Source organism: Schistocerca piceifrons, chromosome 8 (assembly GCF_021461385.2).
Source record: "Schistocerca piceifrons isolate TAMUIC-IGC-003096 chromosome 8, iqSchPice1.1, whole genome shotgun sequence".
Lineage (NCBI taxonomy): Eukaryota > Metazoa > Arthropoda > Insecta > Orthoptera > Acrididae > Schistocerca > Schistocerca piceifrons.
In genome coordinates, this window is record NC_060145.1 from 127,511,148 (window position 1) to 127,531,914 (window position 20,767).

Consider the following 20,767-nt stretch of genomic DNA (forward strand, 5'->3'; position numbering starts at 1 on the left):
TGCTTGCCATGAAGTGTTTTCTTTTTCCAATTTACTTTCTTCGTATCTGTTGATGTTATGTGATCTAAAGGGTTGTAGAAGTGGTTATGAAATTGCAGTGGTGTAGCCGATGTATTTATATGAGTGATCGCTTTGTGTATTTTGCTAGTTTCTGCTCGTTCTAGAAAGAATTTTCTTAAATTGTCTACCTGTCCATAATGTAGGTTTTTTATGTCGATAAATCCCCTTCCTCCTTCCTTTCTGCTTAATGTGAATCTTTCTGTTGCTGAATGTATGTGATGTATTCTATATTTGTGGCATTGTGATCGTGTAAGTGTATTGAGTGCTTCTAGGTCTGTGTTACTCCATTTCACTACTCCAAATGAGTAGGTCAATATTGGTATAGCATAAGTATTTATAGCTTTTGTCTTGTTTCTTGCTGTCAATTCTGTTTTCAGTATTTTTGTTAGTCTGTCTATATTTTTCTTTTAGTTCTTCTTTAATATTTGTATTACCTATTCCTATTTTTTGCCTGTATCCTAGATATTTATAGGAATCTGTTTTTCCATCGCATCTATGCAGTCACTGTGATTATTATTATTATTATTATTATTATTTGGATTGCAACATTTCTAAACGTTGGACCGGGAAGGAGGACCCCGTTGTCTGTCCACCTTGGTCGTCTGACCCGAGTCCGCTGGATTTCAGTGGGTGAGGTTTTATCAAGGACACTGTTTATAGAATACGTGTTCGAGATGTGATAGATAGACAACGGATCTACGCTGCAATAGAGTGCATAACGCCTGTCATGCTTATGAACATGTGGGGAGAAATTTAATACCGTTTGGAAATCTGTCTAACTACAAACGGTGCCCATATTGAATTTTACCAACATGCATAAACATGAGAGTTCTTGTTTACAGTGCTTGACAGAGTTATAAATCTTAACAGCTACTGACAAGGGGAAGGCCTCAGACACGGCCAACCGAATAGGCTCAAATTTGGCACGTCGCTTGTGTAAACCTAAAACGAAGGAAACTAATATATGTTGGGTCAACACCACTGCTTTTTTGAGAAAATCACCCCTCAAGGTTATAACGAGCAATCGACTCAAAATTGGCGGAATCTATAGATAATCGTAAATAGGAACATTTTTCATCATCAAATCGAGGTAAGAAACTTTTACAACTGCCGCTTCTGTACTCACATGGTTAACGCTTTTCGCTGACAGCACCGGAGATTATATATATATATATAAAATGGCGCAACGGCCAAGTTAACTGACTGGGAATCGGAGAACTCGGGTTCGAATATCTAAGAAACCTTGCGAATGTTGTTTTCGTTTGTATTTTTCCATGTCTCAATTGATAGGGATAGGAGGGTTAATAAGGTAGGTAAATCGATAAGGAATGATAACGTAGGCAAGTAAATTTCTCATACCTCTTGGGATAGTAAAAACTGAAATGTTCTCCAGGTCACTTTACAATGGCTCTTCCAGTCACTGTTACGTGTCCTCACTTTTCTTCGAACAATTAGATGGATGGTACTTGTCATACAAATATTCGAAACAAATATACTCACGGTACCAAGAACATCTAATGAATGCAATCTTTCGACAGCTACACTGTTCCTTCAGAAGAGTCAGTGGAAAACAAACTTGGTTTATATTTAAAAATGTCTTTTTCGGGAATTAATTTTGATGGGTACCACGCATACGTATCATTGCCTGAAAAACCGGTGCTGAAAGTTGGTTATGAATTATGCAGTGAATAGTTATTGCATACGTGCGCTGGTGCAATTCCCGCTGGGTTTCCAGAAGCACACTGCAATTCTTAAGCCTGGAAATAAAGTTTTTAACCTGGCGACAGAAATAAACATCACACGGCTGGCACACAGGTGTGCAGTTTGGCGGTATTACTTTTACTGTGCACGTCGGCTGACCGTCGCCATCTATAAACATTTTGTCATATTGTAGTATTAATTTGTCCACTCCAGGAATCCAGTACTAGTCAAAACTTATTAGAAACCTATGGTTTTAAAACATTCTCAAGAAATGTTCTGTAAATTGCATTCGTCAGTTTCCCGGATTTGGAGCAGGTAATGCAAACATTTTTCAAAGATTCGGTTGAACGATTGACCCCTTCTGTAACCCGAGGACCAAATGTAACATTCGTTTCTTGTAAACACAGGAAAACCTTAGGCAACACTTTTCCAGGGGCTGTGATGGCATATTGCCCCGTGTACGAATGTGTTAGTTTGCTTTTACTACCAACTGAGACAAGGGTTCGTTTTTCTCCCTTATGCGATAACGTGCGACGAATGTTCACCCGATACTCGCTTCCTGTTTGATCGGTGCTGATCACATAATCACTGTTAAAACCGGTCATAGTGACGCCGTCTGCGTGCTGAAAAGAGCCGCCACTTTCTGTATATCTTTTATATTTTGTACCTCCTTATGAGAGACGTATTTAGTGACGTGCCGTTGACGAATTTTATACTCCGATTTGAAATTTCTTGCCAAAGATTATGATGCAGCAAACTTAAAATCCTTGTTGGCCGTATGTTGAAGCGCTGCACCTGCAGCCCACTCCTGAAGTATTCTCGTTGTTACATTCTCGTTACGACAACGAGATTCGTCAAATCGGTCGTATGTCCACTTATTTATCGTCTGGTATTTGTCGTATCCTTTCCCTCATTTAACGATATCACTTTCCCACAATTTCGAGTCGTCCTTCCTTTTCAGCTCCATTCTTTTGCAGTGTTTTTAAGTTCCAATTTGGATGATTCCTGGCTAACGCTACCGCCTTTACGTTTACTACAAAAGGTATAGCGCCGTAGTTCAATCTTTTAGCAACCGGCTCGTAATACTCATCGGGAACAGATGAAGCACATATTCCCAGTGACGTGGAGATTTTCAAAGTGTTATGACCATTTTGGGATTCACTAGTCAGGATATCTTCCACTGAATCACCTTCTGCTTCGTCTTCATGGTACAGTATTTCAGTATCAACGAAAGTCATTTTGTTCGTCAGCTCCAAAAACAGCTCGACGATAGCCGCTCCTGGAACGCCGAGAAACAGAACTGCCTGCTTCCGGTAGTGCATTGATAATGCATCTGCCTTGCAACACTTTTACAAACCAAAACACAGCGTCGGTAACTTTCCGCTTGCCATCGTCTGACAGGCTCCCAGCTATATATTAGGGTTCTAGTCGAAGGGTGTACATGCTCCATTATTCAGATTATGCACCTGAAAGATATGACAACAAACAATAACTAGTTACTACGGCATAAACAGACGAGATAATTACTACAAACTACATACAGTACTCGTCATATGTTACTTTCGGAAAAACACTGTATTAATTCACAAAACGTATTTCATTCGGCGCATTAACGCTGGAAAAATCACTACATGTATCCGCGAGGTTCGCGGTAGCCTAATGACGGAAAACAACTCCTTCCGATTGACTTCTATAAGGCTCGTGCTGGACACCTCCGCTCTTACAGGCTCACAACTATGATGTGACGAAGAGGCAACCGAGACAAAGTAACTCTCCCCGCGTGCATTCTGTCCCGTGCCTCGCTGTAGACAAGCGTTGCGCGGTTGGCTATCTGATCCCTCGTAAGGAATTCGCAGCACTCATACTCAAGAGTTTTTTCATGTGACAAGGCTTCAAAGTTTAATACTTTACTAACTCACGGCGTTTGGGAAATTAGTTTGCATACCTTATTATCATTCCTTATTGATTTACTTACCTTATTAATCCTTCTATTGAGATATGGAAAAATTGAAACGAAAAGAATAACACCCGCTAGGTTCCTTCGAGATTCGAATCCTGGTTTTCTGATTCCCAGCCCGCCTTGGCCGTTGCGCTACCGGCGCTGTCGGCGAAAAGCGTTTACCATGTAGGTACAGAAGCGCCAGTTGTAAAAGTTTCTTTTCTCGATTTCTGCAAAAGTTTGCGTTTTTCGGACCCCATACCTGATGATGAAAATTGCTCTAGTTACAATTATCTATCGATCCCTCCAATTTTGAGCCGATTGCTCGTCATAATCTTTAGGGGTGATTTTCACAAAATCGCAGGGGTGTTTACCCAAAATATCTTAGAGTCCTTCGTTTTAGGTTGTACACAAGCGACCTGCCAAATTTGAGCCGAATCGGTTGGCCGTGTCTGAGGCATTCCTCTAGTGAGATATAAACAAATGTTTTAGTCTATCTCTAGCTCGGACACCCTGTATACAAATGATAAGTATCAGTTTTGGCAGACTGCAGTGTTGCCGGTGATTGCGTTATATCCATTCTGATCTGGACAGTATATCAGCTTGGTGATAAGACTGGCATCTAGTCATTGTTAGTCTAAGCCACGTTAACATGTGCCGCAACGGGCGAAAGATGTGAATCGAATTTCGGAATTACGATTTTTGCTGTCGTGTTTACATTTTAGGCCTGAATCTTTTGTTTCACAATCAGATATTGGTTCTGTGGCAGTCAGTTTTCTTATATGACTGGCGCCTGTAAATCTGTTTAGATGTCGTCAGCACGATTCAGGTAGTAACTATCTTCTTAGGTTTTGTTACGGGTTAAGTAGGGTAAGGAGAAGATTGCGCAAGGAAATATTTTTGAAATCTATGCCAATTAATGTTCGTGAAATTTTTTTATTGAACTCCCCTAGATGAGAAGCATGATTGAAAAAAGTGCAAAGTGATCACTAGGTACATACACCATTGCAACGCCTACGTATAGGAGACATAGAATGCCTAGAAAACTTCTTAATGAATGAAGAAACATTCCTATTTCTGTGCACAGAATTGGCAATGTTTTGTCACCAAGCACTGATACTGTACAAGAGCCTTACAACAAATTGGGTATAGCAGCTTGAAAATAATCTAGCTGTGCAGGATATACGACTCTTACACAGGCAGTTTTATGTTCGTAATTCAGCAAAATTTCTGAAACTACTTATCTTTCATTTAACGCTGGGCGCACATCGAAATACCGTTAAGAAAAAATACTAAGTTACCAAAATGAGATGTTTACGGTCGTGCGAACAGTATTAGGTGCAATTTTTTTTTTTTTTTTTTTTTTTTTTTTACCAGTATGTTGCCTGCAAGCATCATTGCCTGTGTAAGGCGCTTCAATGCTAGAATATGAATACTATAGTGTCCCTTGTGTGATTAAAAGGAAAGCTTGCTTTTTGCACTATTTCGTGTGAAATAGTCTTAAATTCTTCTTCTTCTTCTTCTTCTTCTTCTTCTTCTTCTTGACTGATTGTCCGTCTAATGATCTGCCGGGTTTGCAGTTCCCAGAAAAGATTGGTCCATTTGCAAAGCTCCGTTTTCAGTGCTTCATGTAATAATTCGCTGACAGTTGTATAATTAACCTTTAAGACATTGTCTTTACTTTGATAAGCAGTTTTCCTTGCATATGAGAAAACGGCGTTACAAAAGGGAAATAAACTGCTACATCGGCTCTCATAACCTTGCACGGCGTCTGCGAGAGATGCGCACTTTTCAGAAACTTTGCACCCGAGAGAACAGAAAAATCACTGAATCAGAGAGCTTAAATGTTGCTTGCAAGCATCACTGCCCACCCGACCACACTTGAAAAATGTTACAAAGCAACACCGTCCAACAAATGGGAAGATACTTTTCTGTTCCTGTACACAGAAATAGCGAATGTTTTGTCACCACCCATTGATTATGCACGATAACCATCACGGTTTAAATACGTAACACGTATAGCAGTTTAGGAATTACCTAGCTTTGCAGCATAAAGTGCTGTTAATCAGCAGCTGTAAGTTCCTAACTCAGAAAATTTCCATAATTTCTCTCTTTTTGTCTAATATTAAATTTCCTTCTTTTTAATGGAATAAAGATATTTATTAATTTCCTGGTCCAGTTCCACACAGTATCATTCCGCCCACATTTAAAAACCTAGTAGCTTGTAAGAGGTCCATGACTAAAGAATTTATTGCCAGCGCACTCGAGCAAATGTAATTTCGATGGACTCCTCACGCGCTGCCTCCGATATGTAAGCTATAAGAGAATCTCAGACCAGAGAGCAGTGTGAGTAGGAGTAAGTAGTGGCTAGCAGTCGTGTGTATGGAGTTGGCTGGGCCGGTCGTGGGGAGCGATGGCGGTGCCTGAGCGATGTAGCATAAGGTAAAAGCAGCCTCGCGCATATGTAGTTGGTTACAACTAAATTTGTACTATTGTTATATCAAGTCCCATGTAAATGTTTTTAAAAATCTTAATCTTTCTTATAAAAATTAACTTTTGACAATCATTCATCTGAATTACGAATTTACTAATTTCTCGAGTCCATGGCCATCCCGATTATCGTAAAGAAAAATCAGTTGTTTCTTTTTATACATGAAAAATCTAGTGGCCAGCTTTGCACTGGGCTGTGCCAGAAAATTTTCTTATAGGAGCAGGTATATATGCGTTATCCGGCGACTTCACTGAAGGAAGAATTTTCAATTTATTCAGAATGATCTTTCAGAATGATCTGACGCCCAAATTTACCAGTTTAGATTCACAGTCAGGTAATTATTGAAAGGTTACATGTGAGTCACATTTTTTATTGGGAGGTTAGTCACGTTATTATTGCGAGGTTACGGAGTAATAAACAGTTGGGAGGTTACACTGAATATGAATGCTATACATATTTTAACTGTTGGGAGGTTACAAGCTATCTGACAATCCAATTACAACTAAATGTGGAAGATCAATAAAGGGGAGTGAAGAATTGCAAGAGCTGAAATCCGAGACTCAAACCAACATTTCCACCATTTTAGATGGATAGATCACATAAATGAGGTGGTACTGAATAGAATTGGAGAGAAATGAAATTTGCGGCACAACCTGACTAGAAGAAGGGATCGATTGGTAGCAGATGTTCTGAGGCATGAAGGAATCACCAATTTAGTATTGAAAGGCAGCGTGGAGGGTGAAAAATCGTTGAGGTAGACCAAGAGATGAATACACTAAGCAGATTCAGAAGGATGTAGGTTGCAGTAGGTACTGGGAGATTAAGAAGCTTGCACAGGATAGAGTAGAATGGAGAGCTGCATCAAACCAGTCTCTTGACTGAAGACCACAACAATTTCAATAAAGAATTAGAAGCGGTATTGGAAAATCAATTTACGAAAAATTGAATTTATAAACATACGTAAACGTACTAATACAAAAGTGTAACGTTATGTAGTTCACGAAACTGAGGGCTTTGACTGCTTCGTTAAGTCAACTGGACTCAGGTTGTACAAATAACTAAGAATAGAAGTTTGAACTGGGACGACCACACATTCTCAGTTGTATAGCACAGAAAACGACTGACTTCGATTTATTGGTGAAGTTACGAGAAAGTGCAGTTTTCCTATAAAGGAACACGTGAATGGCTATAATGGAATAATGATCGAGGGTATGGGATCAATTTCAAATTTGACTAACTGGAAACAGTGTAAAGAATTGGAGAGCTAATGTTCACAGGCTCATTTGCTGTCCGAAGAGTAACAAATATTAACATACATTGCGATGACGAAATTCATGGGACACCTCTTAATATCGTATCAAACCTTTTGCCCGGCGTAGTGCAGCAACTGGTGGCACAGACTGAACTCGTTGGAAGTACCCTGCAGAAATAGTGTTAATGCTGCCTCTGTAGCCGACCAAAATTGCTTAAGTGTTACTGGTGCAGGATTTTGTGCACGAACTGACCTCTCCATTATGTACTAGAAATGTTTGATGGGATTATGTCGGGCGGTCTAGTGGCGAAGCAATTCTCTCAAACTGTCTGGAATATTCTACAAACCAATCGTGAACAATTGTGGCCCAGTGACATGGAGCATCATCCACAAAAATTCCATCGTTGTTTGCTGCAACTGGTCTCCAAGTAGCCTAACACAACCATTTCCAAGACATTGATCGCTTCAGTGGACCCAGTCCATTCCATGCATAAAACAGCCCACAGCCATGGAGCAGTGTATGTCAATATTTGCTACTCTTGACAGCAAATGAGCCTGTGAACATTACCTTTCCAATTCTTTACATTGTTTCCAGTTAGTCAAATTTGAAATCGATCCTTTTGACAACTTTGGTCCGTGACCCGTGGGATACGCGCCACTTTAACCCTACCATCAGATCTTATCGCCAGGTGACCGCTCTTATAATGTCGGCATACGTGCCACTAAAACTTCCAGTGGCGACAAGCAGCTTTGTTTACTGTCGAGTTGAAATGCGGATTATGTAGAATTCCTTATATTTGCTCCGAACAGTCCCCTAGCTAAGTTACAATGCAAATGTAGTAAGCAACGGTCCTTGCCACGATGCGACTGGTACAGAAAAGAAAACCTTAGTATACGACGCAAAAATTCTCTCTGAAATGCATTTTATAGTTATTCCAAGAGTTTAGACTTTTCATCCATTCAGTGATGCGACGACACGAAGAGCAGCTGGCCACGACAATGTCGCTAGATGCAGGGTGATAGGATTTCCAGGTTACGCTAGGAGAGAAAAATTAGTGAATACCTTTGCATCTCTTACTGTTAAGGGAGGTTTCCTGCTTTAAGGTCGATTCACATCGCGCGTGAAGTCTTATTTTTAGACATCAACTTGCCACTGGCGCGAACATTGAGATCAGATCTTGTCAGAATAACAGCTTGTGCTGGAGCATACTGCCACGTACATCACTGTCCCGCCGACGTCAAATTATTCTCGTAGTGTCCTCGACCTGAACAGACGCTACCATTACTTACCTTCGACGGTTTTTAAATCATTACTGCAACTTTAAATGTGAAATATTTCGGTAAGCACACACGAGCAGTATCTAGCTTTAAGAGCGGTTGTGGAAACCGCTGAGGTCTTTTCTGGGTGGATGGCCGAAAACATTTAGTGCTACATGTTTTCTTCCCGCCGAGCTTCGAGAAAGAGCTGTGTTGCCAAACGGATGTAGGGTCTGACCGTTGTCACGTCTAATGGACTTGTTGGCTGGTGTTAACAGCAGGTAGCGTCCGCTCATTATACGTGCCGACCTCTAGCACTACTTGTCTCCAAAGGCAGCTACATCCAGACGTGTCCACAGCAAATAGGTTATTATGAGGGGCGTTCAGTAATTAACGCAGCGAATTTAGTTTCTCGGCGAATTTCGGGTAAAAAAACGCGGAATTTGTTGTGAAACGTCGTAAAAAAATAAAAAAAGATGTGTGGACGAGGCGTCGTTCATCATCGCAACAAGGCCGCACAAACCTTTCCGATATTCCGCGTGCCGGCCGGCCGCACAAAGCTGGGACTCTTGCACTGTTGCAACGTGCGGACAATCGAGGTGGTCAAGGGATCACCAACACCTCGCGGCTCAACTAGACGTCTCTGTTGGTAGTACTGACACGTCTATCAGTAGGGGTACTCATAGCTGTGCCCCCCCCCCCCCCCCCATGTGCATCTCGCCGCCTAACAAAGACTAGAGGATGAAAATTATTTAAACCGACAGACTCGAGGAGGTTGTAGGGGACATACGAGGTTTGTCCGGAAACTACGTATAAAAGTTGAATAATGTCTTTACGTTACAGGTTGCAGTCACTACCAGGTGGGACTACTGCCGTAATCAATCCCATCAACGCTCAGTTCAAGTCAGAGCACTGTGCGTGAAGGTGGGAGTGTGCGGCAGCTTGTTGACAGTTACCCTTTTTCACCTGCCGTCGGCATGGAGCTCTCTCTGATTGAGGAACAGCGCGTCAGCATCAAGTTTCTTGCAAAGCTAGGCAAGAATGGCCGTAAGATTTCTGAGTGTTTGAAACAGGTTTACGGAGACAATTCTCTGAAGGAACCAACCGTGAACAAGTTAAAAAGGTTCCGGGATGGCCGAGAAGAAGTGAACGATGACCCTCGCCCAGGACGCCCGTCGACATCGAGTTTCGATGCAATGTTGAACGAATTAGGGCTTGTGTTCTTGAAGACCGTAGATTGACAGAATGATTGCTGACGAGCTGTCAATCCCCAAAAGAATCGTTCACGAAATCCTGAGACAAAAACTTGAAATGAAGAAATTGTGTGCGAAAATCGTACCGAAGCTCTTGACGCCAGAACAGAGAGCAAAGAGGGTTGAATGCTGTGAGGATTGGTTGGAAGCAGAGGAACGAGGGGACTTTCTCAACCGAATCATCACTGGAGACGAGTCCTGGTTTTACGAATTCGATGTGGAGCTAAAGTCTCAAAGCAAGGAATGGAAACTAGCAGGAGAACCGAGAACAAAAAAGTCGCGAAAATCAAGGTCCAATGTGAAGACAATGTTGATTGTTTTCTTTGATTCTAGGGGCGTTGTTCACAAGTAATTTGTCCCTCCCGGCCAGAGAGTGAACGGAAATTTTTACGTTGAAGTTCTGACACGTCTCACAGCTCGTGTGGCCAGAGTTCGACCGGAGTTGGCAAAAGGGGGCAGGTGGAGCCTTCATCACGACAATGCGCCCGCTCACACGTCGCCCGTTGTGCGCGAGTTTTTGGCCCGAAGCTCAGTCACCGTGACAGACCACTCGAATTTTCACCCTATTTAGCCCTGTGTGACTTCATGTTCCCGAAATGCAAAATGGTGCTTCGGGGGCGGCACTTGGGACATGTGGAAGCCATCTAGGCGGAAACTACACGACAACTGAACATCACAACTGAAGACTTTCAGCAATGTTACCAACAGTGGAAACGGCGTTGGCAGAAGTGTATCGCGTCTCAGAGCGAGTACTTTGAAGGATATCATATTGTAATACCTGAATAATTGTAAAATAAAGTTATTATTCAACTTTTATACGTATTTTCCGGAGAAACTTCGTAAAAACAAATATTTTTCCCTAATGTCATTTTTTCCTATGAGGTTTATTTAAACCGGTAGAGGAAGATTTCTCTGGCTGCAAATTAAACCAACAAACACTTTTCCATTTTTTACGACAAAGAGACAACACAATAACACAACCCCATTTCAATTACAGTAGATTTTCAAAAATGCCTCCATTGACACGTAAACAAAGGTTACACCGTCGGATCATGTTCCGTCTGCCACGGGCAAAAATACCAGGAGCATCCTGAATTTATCCTACTGCTGCTATTATCCGGGCAACCAGATCCTCTTCTGATGCAACAGGAGTTTCGTAAACAAGGTTGCGCGTCTCTCCAAACAAAAAAAGTCCAGAGGGGACGTATCTGGGTTTCGAGCAGGCCATGGTACAGGACCACCTCTGCCGATCCACGTTTCTGGGAAACGTCGGTCCAGGAATCGACGCACACGACGACTGAAATGTGCCGACGCCCCGTCATGTTGGAACCACATGCGTTGTCTTGTAGGGAGCGGGACGTCTTCCAGCAATTCTGGCATTGCTCTGGCGAGAAAATTTTAATAGTGCCTGCCATTTAATGGCCTAGGTAGTAGATACGGCTCAATTAAACCGTACCCAACAACACCGACCCACACATTAACGAAGAAACGCACTTTATGGGCGCTAGTAACTGTGGCATGTGGGTTATCCTCACTCCAAACATGCGAATTGTGCATGTTGAAGACTCCATCACCTTGCTTCATCGGTAAACACAGAGGATGGAAATGTAGGATGCATTTCACACTGTTCCAGGTACCACTGCGAAACTGTGCTCTGGGTGGATAATCAACTGGTTCCAGGTTGTGGACACAACGTAAGTGAAATGGACGTAACAATTGCTCTCTAAGAACTGTTCTTACATTCGTCTGATTCGTCCCCATGTTACGTGCAGTTGCACGAGTGCTGATTGAAGGATCCCGCTCCACATGCTGCAAGACAACTTCCTCGAATTGCAGCGTTCTTACCGTGCGACGGCGTCCCTGTCCAGGTAATCTGCTAAATGACCCGGTTTCACGCAGACGTTGGTTGGTACACAGCAGCAAAGGTCGCATGATGCGGGATAGGGCGATTAGGATATTATTGTTGATAAACCCGCTGTGCAGCTCGTCCGTTGTGGTGCATTACGTAGCACGCATCATCCATATCAGTGTACTCGTTCAAGGTGTATCGCTCCATTAGTAAACAGAGACAATGCACTACAAGAGAAGTTGCTTACAACTGAAGAGCGTAATACGGCCTCCAATGGTTTAAATAATCCTCAAAGGAAAAAATGACACTAGGGAAAAGTATTTGTTTTGATGTCCCCTACAACTTCCCAGAGCTTGTCGGTTTAAATACTTTTCTCCCTGTATACAGAGCAACGAAGGACCGTATGCGCGTAGGAGTAATCCACTAAATTACAGGCCCATATCGTTAACATCGATATGCAGCATGATTCTACAACATATATTGTGTTCGAACATTCTAACGGTCTATTGACACACAGTCAACATGGGTTTAAAAAACACAGTTCCTGTGAAACAAATATCTCTTTATTCACATGAAGTGGTGAGTGCTATTGACAAGGGATTTCAGATCGATTCCGTATTTCTGGGTTTTCGGAAGGCTTTTGACACTGTACCACACAAGCGGCTCTTAGTGAAATTGCGTGCTTATGGAATACCGTCTCAGTTATGTGACTGGATTTGTGATTTCCTGTCAGAGATGTCACAGTTTGTAATAATTGACGGAAAGTCTTAGAGTAAAACAGAAGTGATTTCTGGCGTTCCCCAGTGTAGTGTTATATGCCCTTTGCTGTTCGTTATCTATATTAACGATTTTGGAGACAATATGAGCAACCGTCTTCAGTTGTTTGCAGATGACGCTGTCCTTTATCGACTAATAAAGTCACCAGAAGACCAAAACAAACTGCAAAATGATTTAGGAAAGATATCTGAATGGTGCGAAAAGTGGCAGTTGACCGTAAATAACGAAAAGTGTGAGTTCATCCACATGAGTGCTAAAATTAATCCGTTAAACTTCGGTTACACGATAACTCAGTTTAATCTAAAAGCCGTAAATTCAGCTAAATACCTAGGTATTACAACTACGAACAACTTGAGCTGGAAGGAACACAGAGAAAATGTTGTGTGGAAGGCTACCCAAAGACTGCGTTTTATTGGCAAGACACTTAGAAAATGTAACAGACCTTCTAAGGAGACTGTCTATTTCCGCGCGCTATACGAGATAGGAATAATAGAGAATTGTGTAGGAGGTTCGATGAACCCTCTGCCAGGCACTTAAATGTGATTTGCAGAGTAGCCATGCAGATGTATTTGCTAGCGCGTTAGGCGAGGCTGGTCGTGACAATTATTGTCGAGTATCGTCACAAGCTATGAAACATGAGTTCGTGACTTCGAACCGGAAACAAAACGGCCATCCATGGAGTGTTGCCACACCACCTCTCCAGGAAGTTCAAAGCCGCACGCTCATCCGATGAACTCATGGCGACGGTCTTCTGGACTGAAGGATTTATTCTGCTTGATGTCTTTCCGCGGTGTGCAACGTTAAACTCCGAAATATACTATGCTAACGGCAGGAAACTGAAGGAACGACTTGAGCCTGTTCGTCGCTACAGGAATGCACACAAACTTCTCAAGGACAATGCAAGACCTCACCTAAATGTGCGCACCCGAGAGCAGTTTAGGTAACAACATCGGACTGCTTTTTCTCATCCACTCCGCAGTCGGAGCTCGCAACTTCCGACTTACATCTGTTTGGCGCAATGAAGGAAGCATTCCGCGGGAAGCCGTACGTGGATGGCGGAGTCGCTGATGCATCAAAACACTAGCTCCGACGTCTATCCGAGGAGTGGTACCACGTGGGCATACCAGCCCTCCCAGTAAGATGGCATAAGATCGTTACACCGTGTACAGGGTATTTTAGTCAAAAGAAGGGGAATAATACGGTGTACTGAAATCGCGAATAACTGAAACCTATTTTCAGATAAAAGTCCCTCGTTTGTGTAACTTACATATAACTAATTTTATCTAAGTTTTTTTGCACCTAATTCACGGGCGTAAATATGTAGGACCCCATAACTTATGGTAGACTTAGAAATACATAATAAATTGAAGTTTATTCATTACTATCGCCCAAGAGTACATATTAACATTTCATTGTTATGCTTGAAAAACACATTTTGTCACAGGTTGAAACACACCACCGGCGCCTGCCGGAGGTGACGAATGATTCTCTATATTGCAGCCGACAAAGACTCAACAACGGCGGGCGTAACACTGCTCAAAAATGATTCCGTGCACCTGATTATCTTAATTACTACGGTTTCAATAATCCAAAGTTTTCAAAACTAAGCTTATGCCATATCTGAAACTAAAAAGTTTTCAATCAGTACGTTTTACCAGTTTTGATTTATGGCAGTCAAACGAACTATAGAGATGTGCATCCAAAAATGGAACGTTGTCCTGTGAGCAACGGAGAAATGCTATGTATGACGGACATTGGTAGGAGGGCAAGATGTCGTAGAACAGATATCAGTACGAAACTTAGTTATGGTTGTATCGTGAAGGAAATGAAGGTGCACGGGAAATTTTGCTGTAGGTTTGTAGGTGGAAGTTGGTTGGTTGGGTTGGAAGAGATACAGAAAGATGGAAGCGGGAACTAATGGGTCAGATGCCATTACAAAATACGTTAGAGCAGCACGGACGTAAAGATAAACTCCGTCAACAGGCCCTCGCGCTCCATCGGTACCGACCGATCGCCACGTTGTCCTCCGTCAGTGGCGTCGTTGGATGCATTATGGAGGAGAGTGGCGTCTCAGCACACCGTTGTCAGCTGTCGTGACCTGGATCCGTTAATACTGTCAAGTAGCTTCTTAACTGGAATCACGAGGCTGATGAGAACACGCAAAGTGCCATAATCCGATTTCCCCAGAAACTTCGCTCAGCGGAAGAGGAATCAAAATAAGCGAATCCATGTCCCAGTTCATCTGCAGATTTTCTAAAAACATTCAGCACCCAAGATCGCATAAATATTTATTTGAAACAACCGGTTTCGACAGACTTTGCTGTCATCTTCAGGACTTACAAAATCTATTTGTTCTGAATCTTGTTCATTTTAAGTTGGACCTCACGCCAAGTTGTCATGTGGATGAAGAAAAGCACATAAAATGTTTGTCATAACTAAAAAATTTAAAAACGTAAAGCACCTCGTGGAAACGAGCCATGTTTATTACATATATAATCTGTAGATACTCTATCGTTTCTGAAAAACGGCAGTCAAAGTTTTCAACGCAGTACCTCAGACGAAACAATGGCACAGTGGCTAGCGTCGCGGCCTGTCGCTAATGCACCTGGCGTTCAAAACCCGATTATCGTCTTTATTTTATTTTTCAGTTATCTAAGTCCGTAGAAGGTTGTTACACGAATGTTTCTTATTAAGGAGGCTACGGGCGTTACATTCGTTGAGAAACTACCACTGGATTTCAGAATCTTTCAGGGTTACAATCTTTTTACATTCTCATACCTTTTTATTTCATTCTTATATCATTTTTTTCTGTTTTCTTTTTATTTTTTGTTGTGTTTATTCTTCAGGAAGATTTGCCGCACGCCCTTGATACCATCGCAGAAACATGGAAATTCCGAACCCTGCCAGCATTGCGCGAGGACAGGTTTGCCCCAGTGACATTTCTTCGTATGAATCTCACTCTGGAAAGCAATGTCACCGAGCGAAGTGGCGCAGCGGTTAGCACACTGGACTCTCATTTGGGAGCGCGACGGTTCGAACCCGCATCCAGATTTACGTTTCTCATGATTTCCCTAAGTCGCTTTAGGCAAATGCCGGGATCGTCCCTTCCTTCATCCGGGGTAACAGATGACCTTGCATTTTGACCCCCTCTCCCACATCAATCACCCAACCAAAGAAACGTCGTTCATATTGATGCAGATTCCAAAAGTTGGTGATACCTTCGCGGCTAACCACCCATGATTAATCACTTTACCGTAAATTGGTGCTCGGAATTGATTGTGAATTAACATATAATACAGGAATTTCACCGAAATTCCTTCAGCAGACTTACGATTAGTAAACCGACAAGGGCAGCGTTATTTCAACATTCGTGCAGTAACCCTCTACTAACATGGTTAGGTAAGTGGAAACAAAAAATAATAATGGGGTTTGGAACACGGGTGCGCAAGGGTGACACTACGACGCTAGCATTTGAGCTGCCGCTTCGGTTAAACAACTTACTCGTTAAAATGCACTTTAAATATCTCTAAAACTTTTACCGTTATTTTCTCAAAAACGGCCGAGTATCTATGGATAAGCGGAGATGCGTATCCATGGACGTGTATAGCTGAAAACCGTGATTCATGAGGAAAGCTGCAGAGCTTTTATGCTGCAGTGGCTGACGATTGCGGTTTAAATACACAAATATCTAATAACTTAATATCACAGGTGTGCAGATGTTAGTCTTTTAAACTATAACTCCTTTACTCTTTTTGCGCTACTATCTATATTTTTGTTTCAGAGGCGTTGCATCTTTTACATTGAGACCTAAAGTGGCTTCAATCACGAACAGTAGTTTTATAAGCGATTAAGAAACAACGCTATGATTTTTACATAAATTACTTTAAGTCATTATGTTTGTCCGATCGAATTGTGTTCCCTCTCAATTGGTTGTAGGTGAGAGGTCTCACTGTCACTTCACCTATAAAACGGCGACACATTGTCACGTCACGCTTTCTTTGTTTTGTTGGTATTCGTGGCTAGCTGCTGTGGAACACCAGTAGGTATGTGGCAAGAATTGCAGATTTTTCTGACGAGAATCTCAAGCGATTTCCGTCGGAACACCGAACCTTTCTTGCAAGAACAATCTGTAGTAGTTGCCCTACCAGTAGTGACATTCCGCAGCGGTTATATGACGAGATACGAAAACAAGCACATCGCGATGTCAAAACATGTATGTTTTATAAGTGAAATGACACTGCGACTTCAAACATGACCAGATGAGAGGAAACGCAGTTTTCTGTTGGACAAACGACAGAAAACCTATAAATTATGACTTCCTTCGAATAAATATGGAGTACTACAATTGGCGATTTGTTAGTAGCCCTGTAACATTTTTTCCTTTAGTTTTCTAGGGTTAAATCCACCGCACATGTCTCATAAAAGGTAAAACGCATCATGAACAAATATAAATTGCAGCAACTATAAGGCGTTTCAGTTCATAAAACAAATATTTATATAATTATTAATAAAACTGACAGCAGCTGTATTTAAGGTACTTTTATTACGCAGAGCCGGTTTCGTTCGAAATGAAATCTTCAGGTGACACCAAAGTTTTGCCAACAGTCTTCGTAACTACTACTCACAAAGGGGCAGAAATGTGCCGATGTCATGATTGAATACCTAATCGCCACATTTCTGACATTTTGTGAGAAGTAATTACGAGGACTGTTGGCGAGCTCACGATATCACTTTAAGTTCCTTGAGAACCATACTGATTGTGACGTACCGAACGAATCTGGAATATAGCTTTAGTGATTTGTATCGATGTTTACATAACTCAGCTGTGGAGACAATGTCAAGAGCATTTATATACTTGCTGCGGAATAGTGTCACAGCAACCAACTTGGTAGGTTGTACACTAGTCTGAACAGCAGGTAGCCTATTTTGAGCTACGGAATGACAGGAAACACTTGAAAAGTGACGACCGCTCGTCCTCAAATTGACACACGGACGCATGTCCTTGAAATCTGTTGCACACAGATACTCATGTGACACTACCGTCTTCCTGTAATCCCGTAGGGGGAAAGAAAAAACCAGTACATAGCGAACAATCTCGCGCACAATGGTGCAGGGCCTCTGCTTCCCAACAAACGATTAAGGTATCTCGTCAAGATCACAGACATTTACACTGGAATGTGCTGTCTCATCTAAGACCACACCTCTCGCGGATAACAGCTTCAGTGTATAACAGTGTGGTAACCAATCTATAATGAACGACGTGAGATAAGGTCCTATTAGGTGTTCTTTCCACAATGTCGGCCAAGTTCATGAGAAACGTGGCTAGCGACCCCACACGTTAAGTGACGAATCTATATCCATCACTGCACAGACACAGTGCGCACATCCGCATTAGCCCTCTGCTACTCTGCAGCTGAGTACGCTTGTCCAGTATGGTGCAGATCTACACATACAAAGAAAGTTGATGTTGCTCTGAATGAGACATGTCGTATCACTACGGGTTGTCTAAGAGCCACACCTGTGGAAAAACTGTACTGCTTATCCGGCATAGCCCCCCCCCCCCCCCCCCGGACATCCGAAGAGATACAGCAGCACGGAGTGAAATGAAGAAGGCACTAACATCCGAAGCCCACCCACTACATGGCCACCAACCGGCACAGCGAAGACTTGTGTCTAGAAAGAGCTTCCTTCACAGTACAGAACCACTCGCTGACACTCCACATCAACACTGGGAGAAGAGATGGCAGGTCAGATGCCAGCATCTGGAGGAGTGGCTTATCCCGCAAGAAGTTCTTCCCCCAGGGCACACAGAGAAATGGTCCACATGGAAATCACTCAACCGCCTGCGTTCTTCTGTCACAAGATCCAAGAGTAATCTGAAGAGGTGGGGCTTCCAGGTGGACTCTCTCCAGTGTGACTGCGGAGCTGCCGTGCAGACAACACATCTACTACAATGCACATTACCTCCAACTGTATGCACCATGGAGGACCTCGTAAACGCTACACAAAGTGCACTGGACGTTACAAATTTTTGGGCATCCACTGTATAGATTAAAATTACCTTATGTTTGACAACACAATCTGTGTCTAATCATTTATTTCATTCTTGACTAGTTTAATTTATAAACCATAATGTATGTATGTAGTAATGTATCTAATATTGTTTTTAGTTTGCTTCTGACACGATAAATAAAATACTGCACATACGGTTATTTTGGCAGTTACGAACACTATCATAGCGTCATGCCTCATCTATGAACAATATGTATCATACTGCTTTCTGTAAATTCAAAATAATAATAAACAAATGGAATTAACGAACAATGGTGTCTCATCTCAAAATACTTAGTCTGGAGTCCTTTGATTTTAACTTTTGAGACAATATAAATTGTCTGACTGCACAATCAACGCTACCTGCCAGGTCAGTGAGCAACACTAAAATCGATTAAGTGTTCCAAAACATGCATCATTTGATTTCTTTGCAGTACTTCGTGGTAGAATGAACCATACAATGCCACATTGTGGCTTTGTATAGCTCCTGATTAACCTATAGGCTTCTCGCACCAACATCAGTAGTGAGACATCCCTCTCCGATGTACGACGAACCATACAGTAACCTAGAACGGAATTTTAACCCTTTACTTGACACTTCCGTTCGTTTCAGTGTTTTTTTTTTTTTTTTTTTTTTTTGTTAAGAGCCTTGCAAATTATCTCGTTACCGTATTTGAACTATCATTTAGTACGTACGTACACACACACACACACACACACACACACACACACACACACACACACGATAAAAATATTAAAAAGGTTTAATTATTTGAACTCCATATTCGCTGCCGTGTAACTGTTTTGAGATGTGCAGTATTTGGTGGTGAGGATTAATGGGTAAAAACAGTGGTTCCAATCACCGTGTGCCCAGAAAAATATTTGCAAAGGCAAAAGCCTCGTGACCAATGGAAACAGAACGAAAATCTGCGGTAGGTGGAGCCATTAGTGTTCATTTACTTTCCTGTACTACGAGGTAGGTCATTTTTCGATAAGTGCAATGTTTGTCAGTATGGTCTAACTTGTGTTCGTACTTTAAGAAAGACCTGACACAGGATGTTCTTACAGTGTCCGTACTGGATATGAATAAATCACAGGCGTGTTCTTAATCATTTACCTATTGTCAGTGACCGAAACGTGACCTTAACTATCTCCAGCAGTTGCACTGGGCATAATTTCCATGTGTGCCAAAACTGAATACGCTGATATAATTACAGTATTTACGCTTTCAAGACAACTTAGAGGATAAACATACTGCTTACAGTTATATTCGTCCACTTCCAACTTCCGCAGACTAAGTTCTAAGTTTGCTGTGTATTTTGCCAGTCTTGAAATTTTGCATTTTCTTCTTTTGGCTTTCTAGGTTTAAGATAAAATACTCTCTCTCCGGTTATGCCATCATTTGATACAAGTTTAGTAGTATTTCTTAAGGAAATGCTAATCCTGTTGATGTGTAAACTAACATCTCTAACAGCGCGATATGCTTAACGACAACAATCCTACCGTATTTCTTTATAGATAATGCTTCGATTGTCTAAGGTATACAGCCGATAACATGCAACTGCGTGAGCAGGCAAATGATAGTGTCTTAACAAAAATTACTGTCGCTAATAACGGTTGAAATTGCAGAGTTTACATGTAATGTTTAAAGTGAGGCGCAGAAATGTTTGAGAAACCGACGAAACAAAACAAGTACATTGATCGTACGCGTTAAGAATCATAAATCGATGTTGCAATTAGAGGCTTAGAACGGGAAATTTGAGGAGGCGTCACTATAATTCGAAAAACTAAGCCATATCGCAAGACACAGCCAAATCTCGAAATTGGAAGGTGCGAAGAAATAGCAAGTGAATTTATATGAGCCTATTGCTTTTCTACCGTTGGTAGAGACGAACATAGGTCACGGTGTTTACTTATTGACATGAGCGAGACTTACCAGAACGCGTCGTCCGTGAACCGCATGTTGCTTGTGGCGGGAAGAGGCACGTGCTCCCTTCCGCGCGTCGGCTGCCCTACTGAGCTTCTGAGCTGCTAACACCTGCTGGTGATGCTACCTGCACTCCAGCCGCTACACAGAGCCGCGCTGCGGCTTTACCGGAAACTAATTTTGTTTTGCGGCTACCGCGAAGATTCCCCG

At 42.1% G+C, this 20,767-nt stretch overlaps 1 protein-coding gene across 1 annotated transcript in view; it reads right to left on the reverse strand.

Moving 5' to 3' along the window:
- Positions 1-20,650, reverse strand: part of LOC124711890 (serine protease gd-like) — a 307,706-nt gene extending 287,056 nt beyond the window's left edge. The window contains exon 1 of the mRNA XM_047242134.1: positions 20,567-20,650. Coding sequence (XP_047098090.1) covers positions 20,567-20,592 — 26 coding nt within the window. The 5' untranslated portion in view covers positions 20,593-20,650. The remainder of the gene's footprint in view (positions 1-20,566) is intronic.
- Between the last annotated feature and the right edge of the window lie 117 nt (positions 20,651-20,767).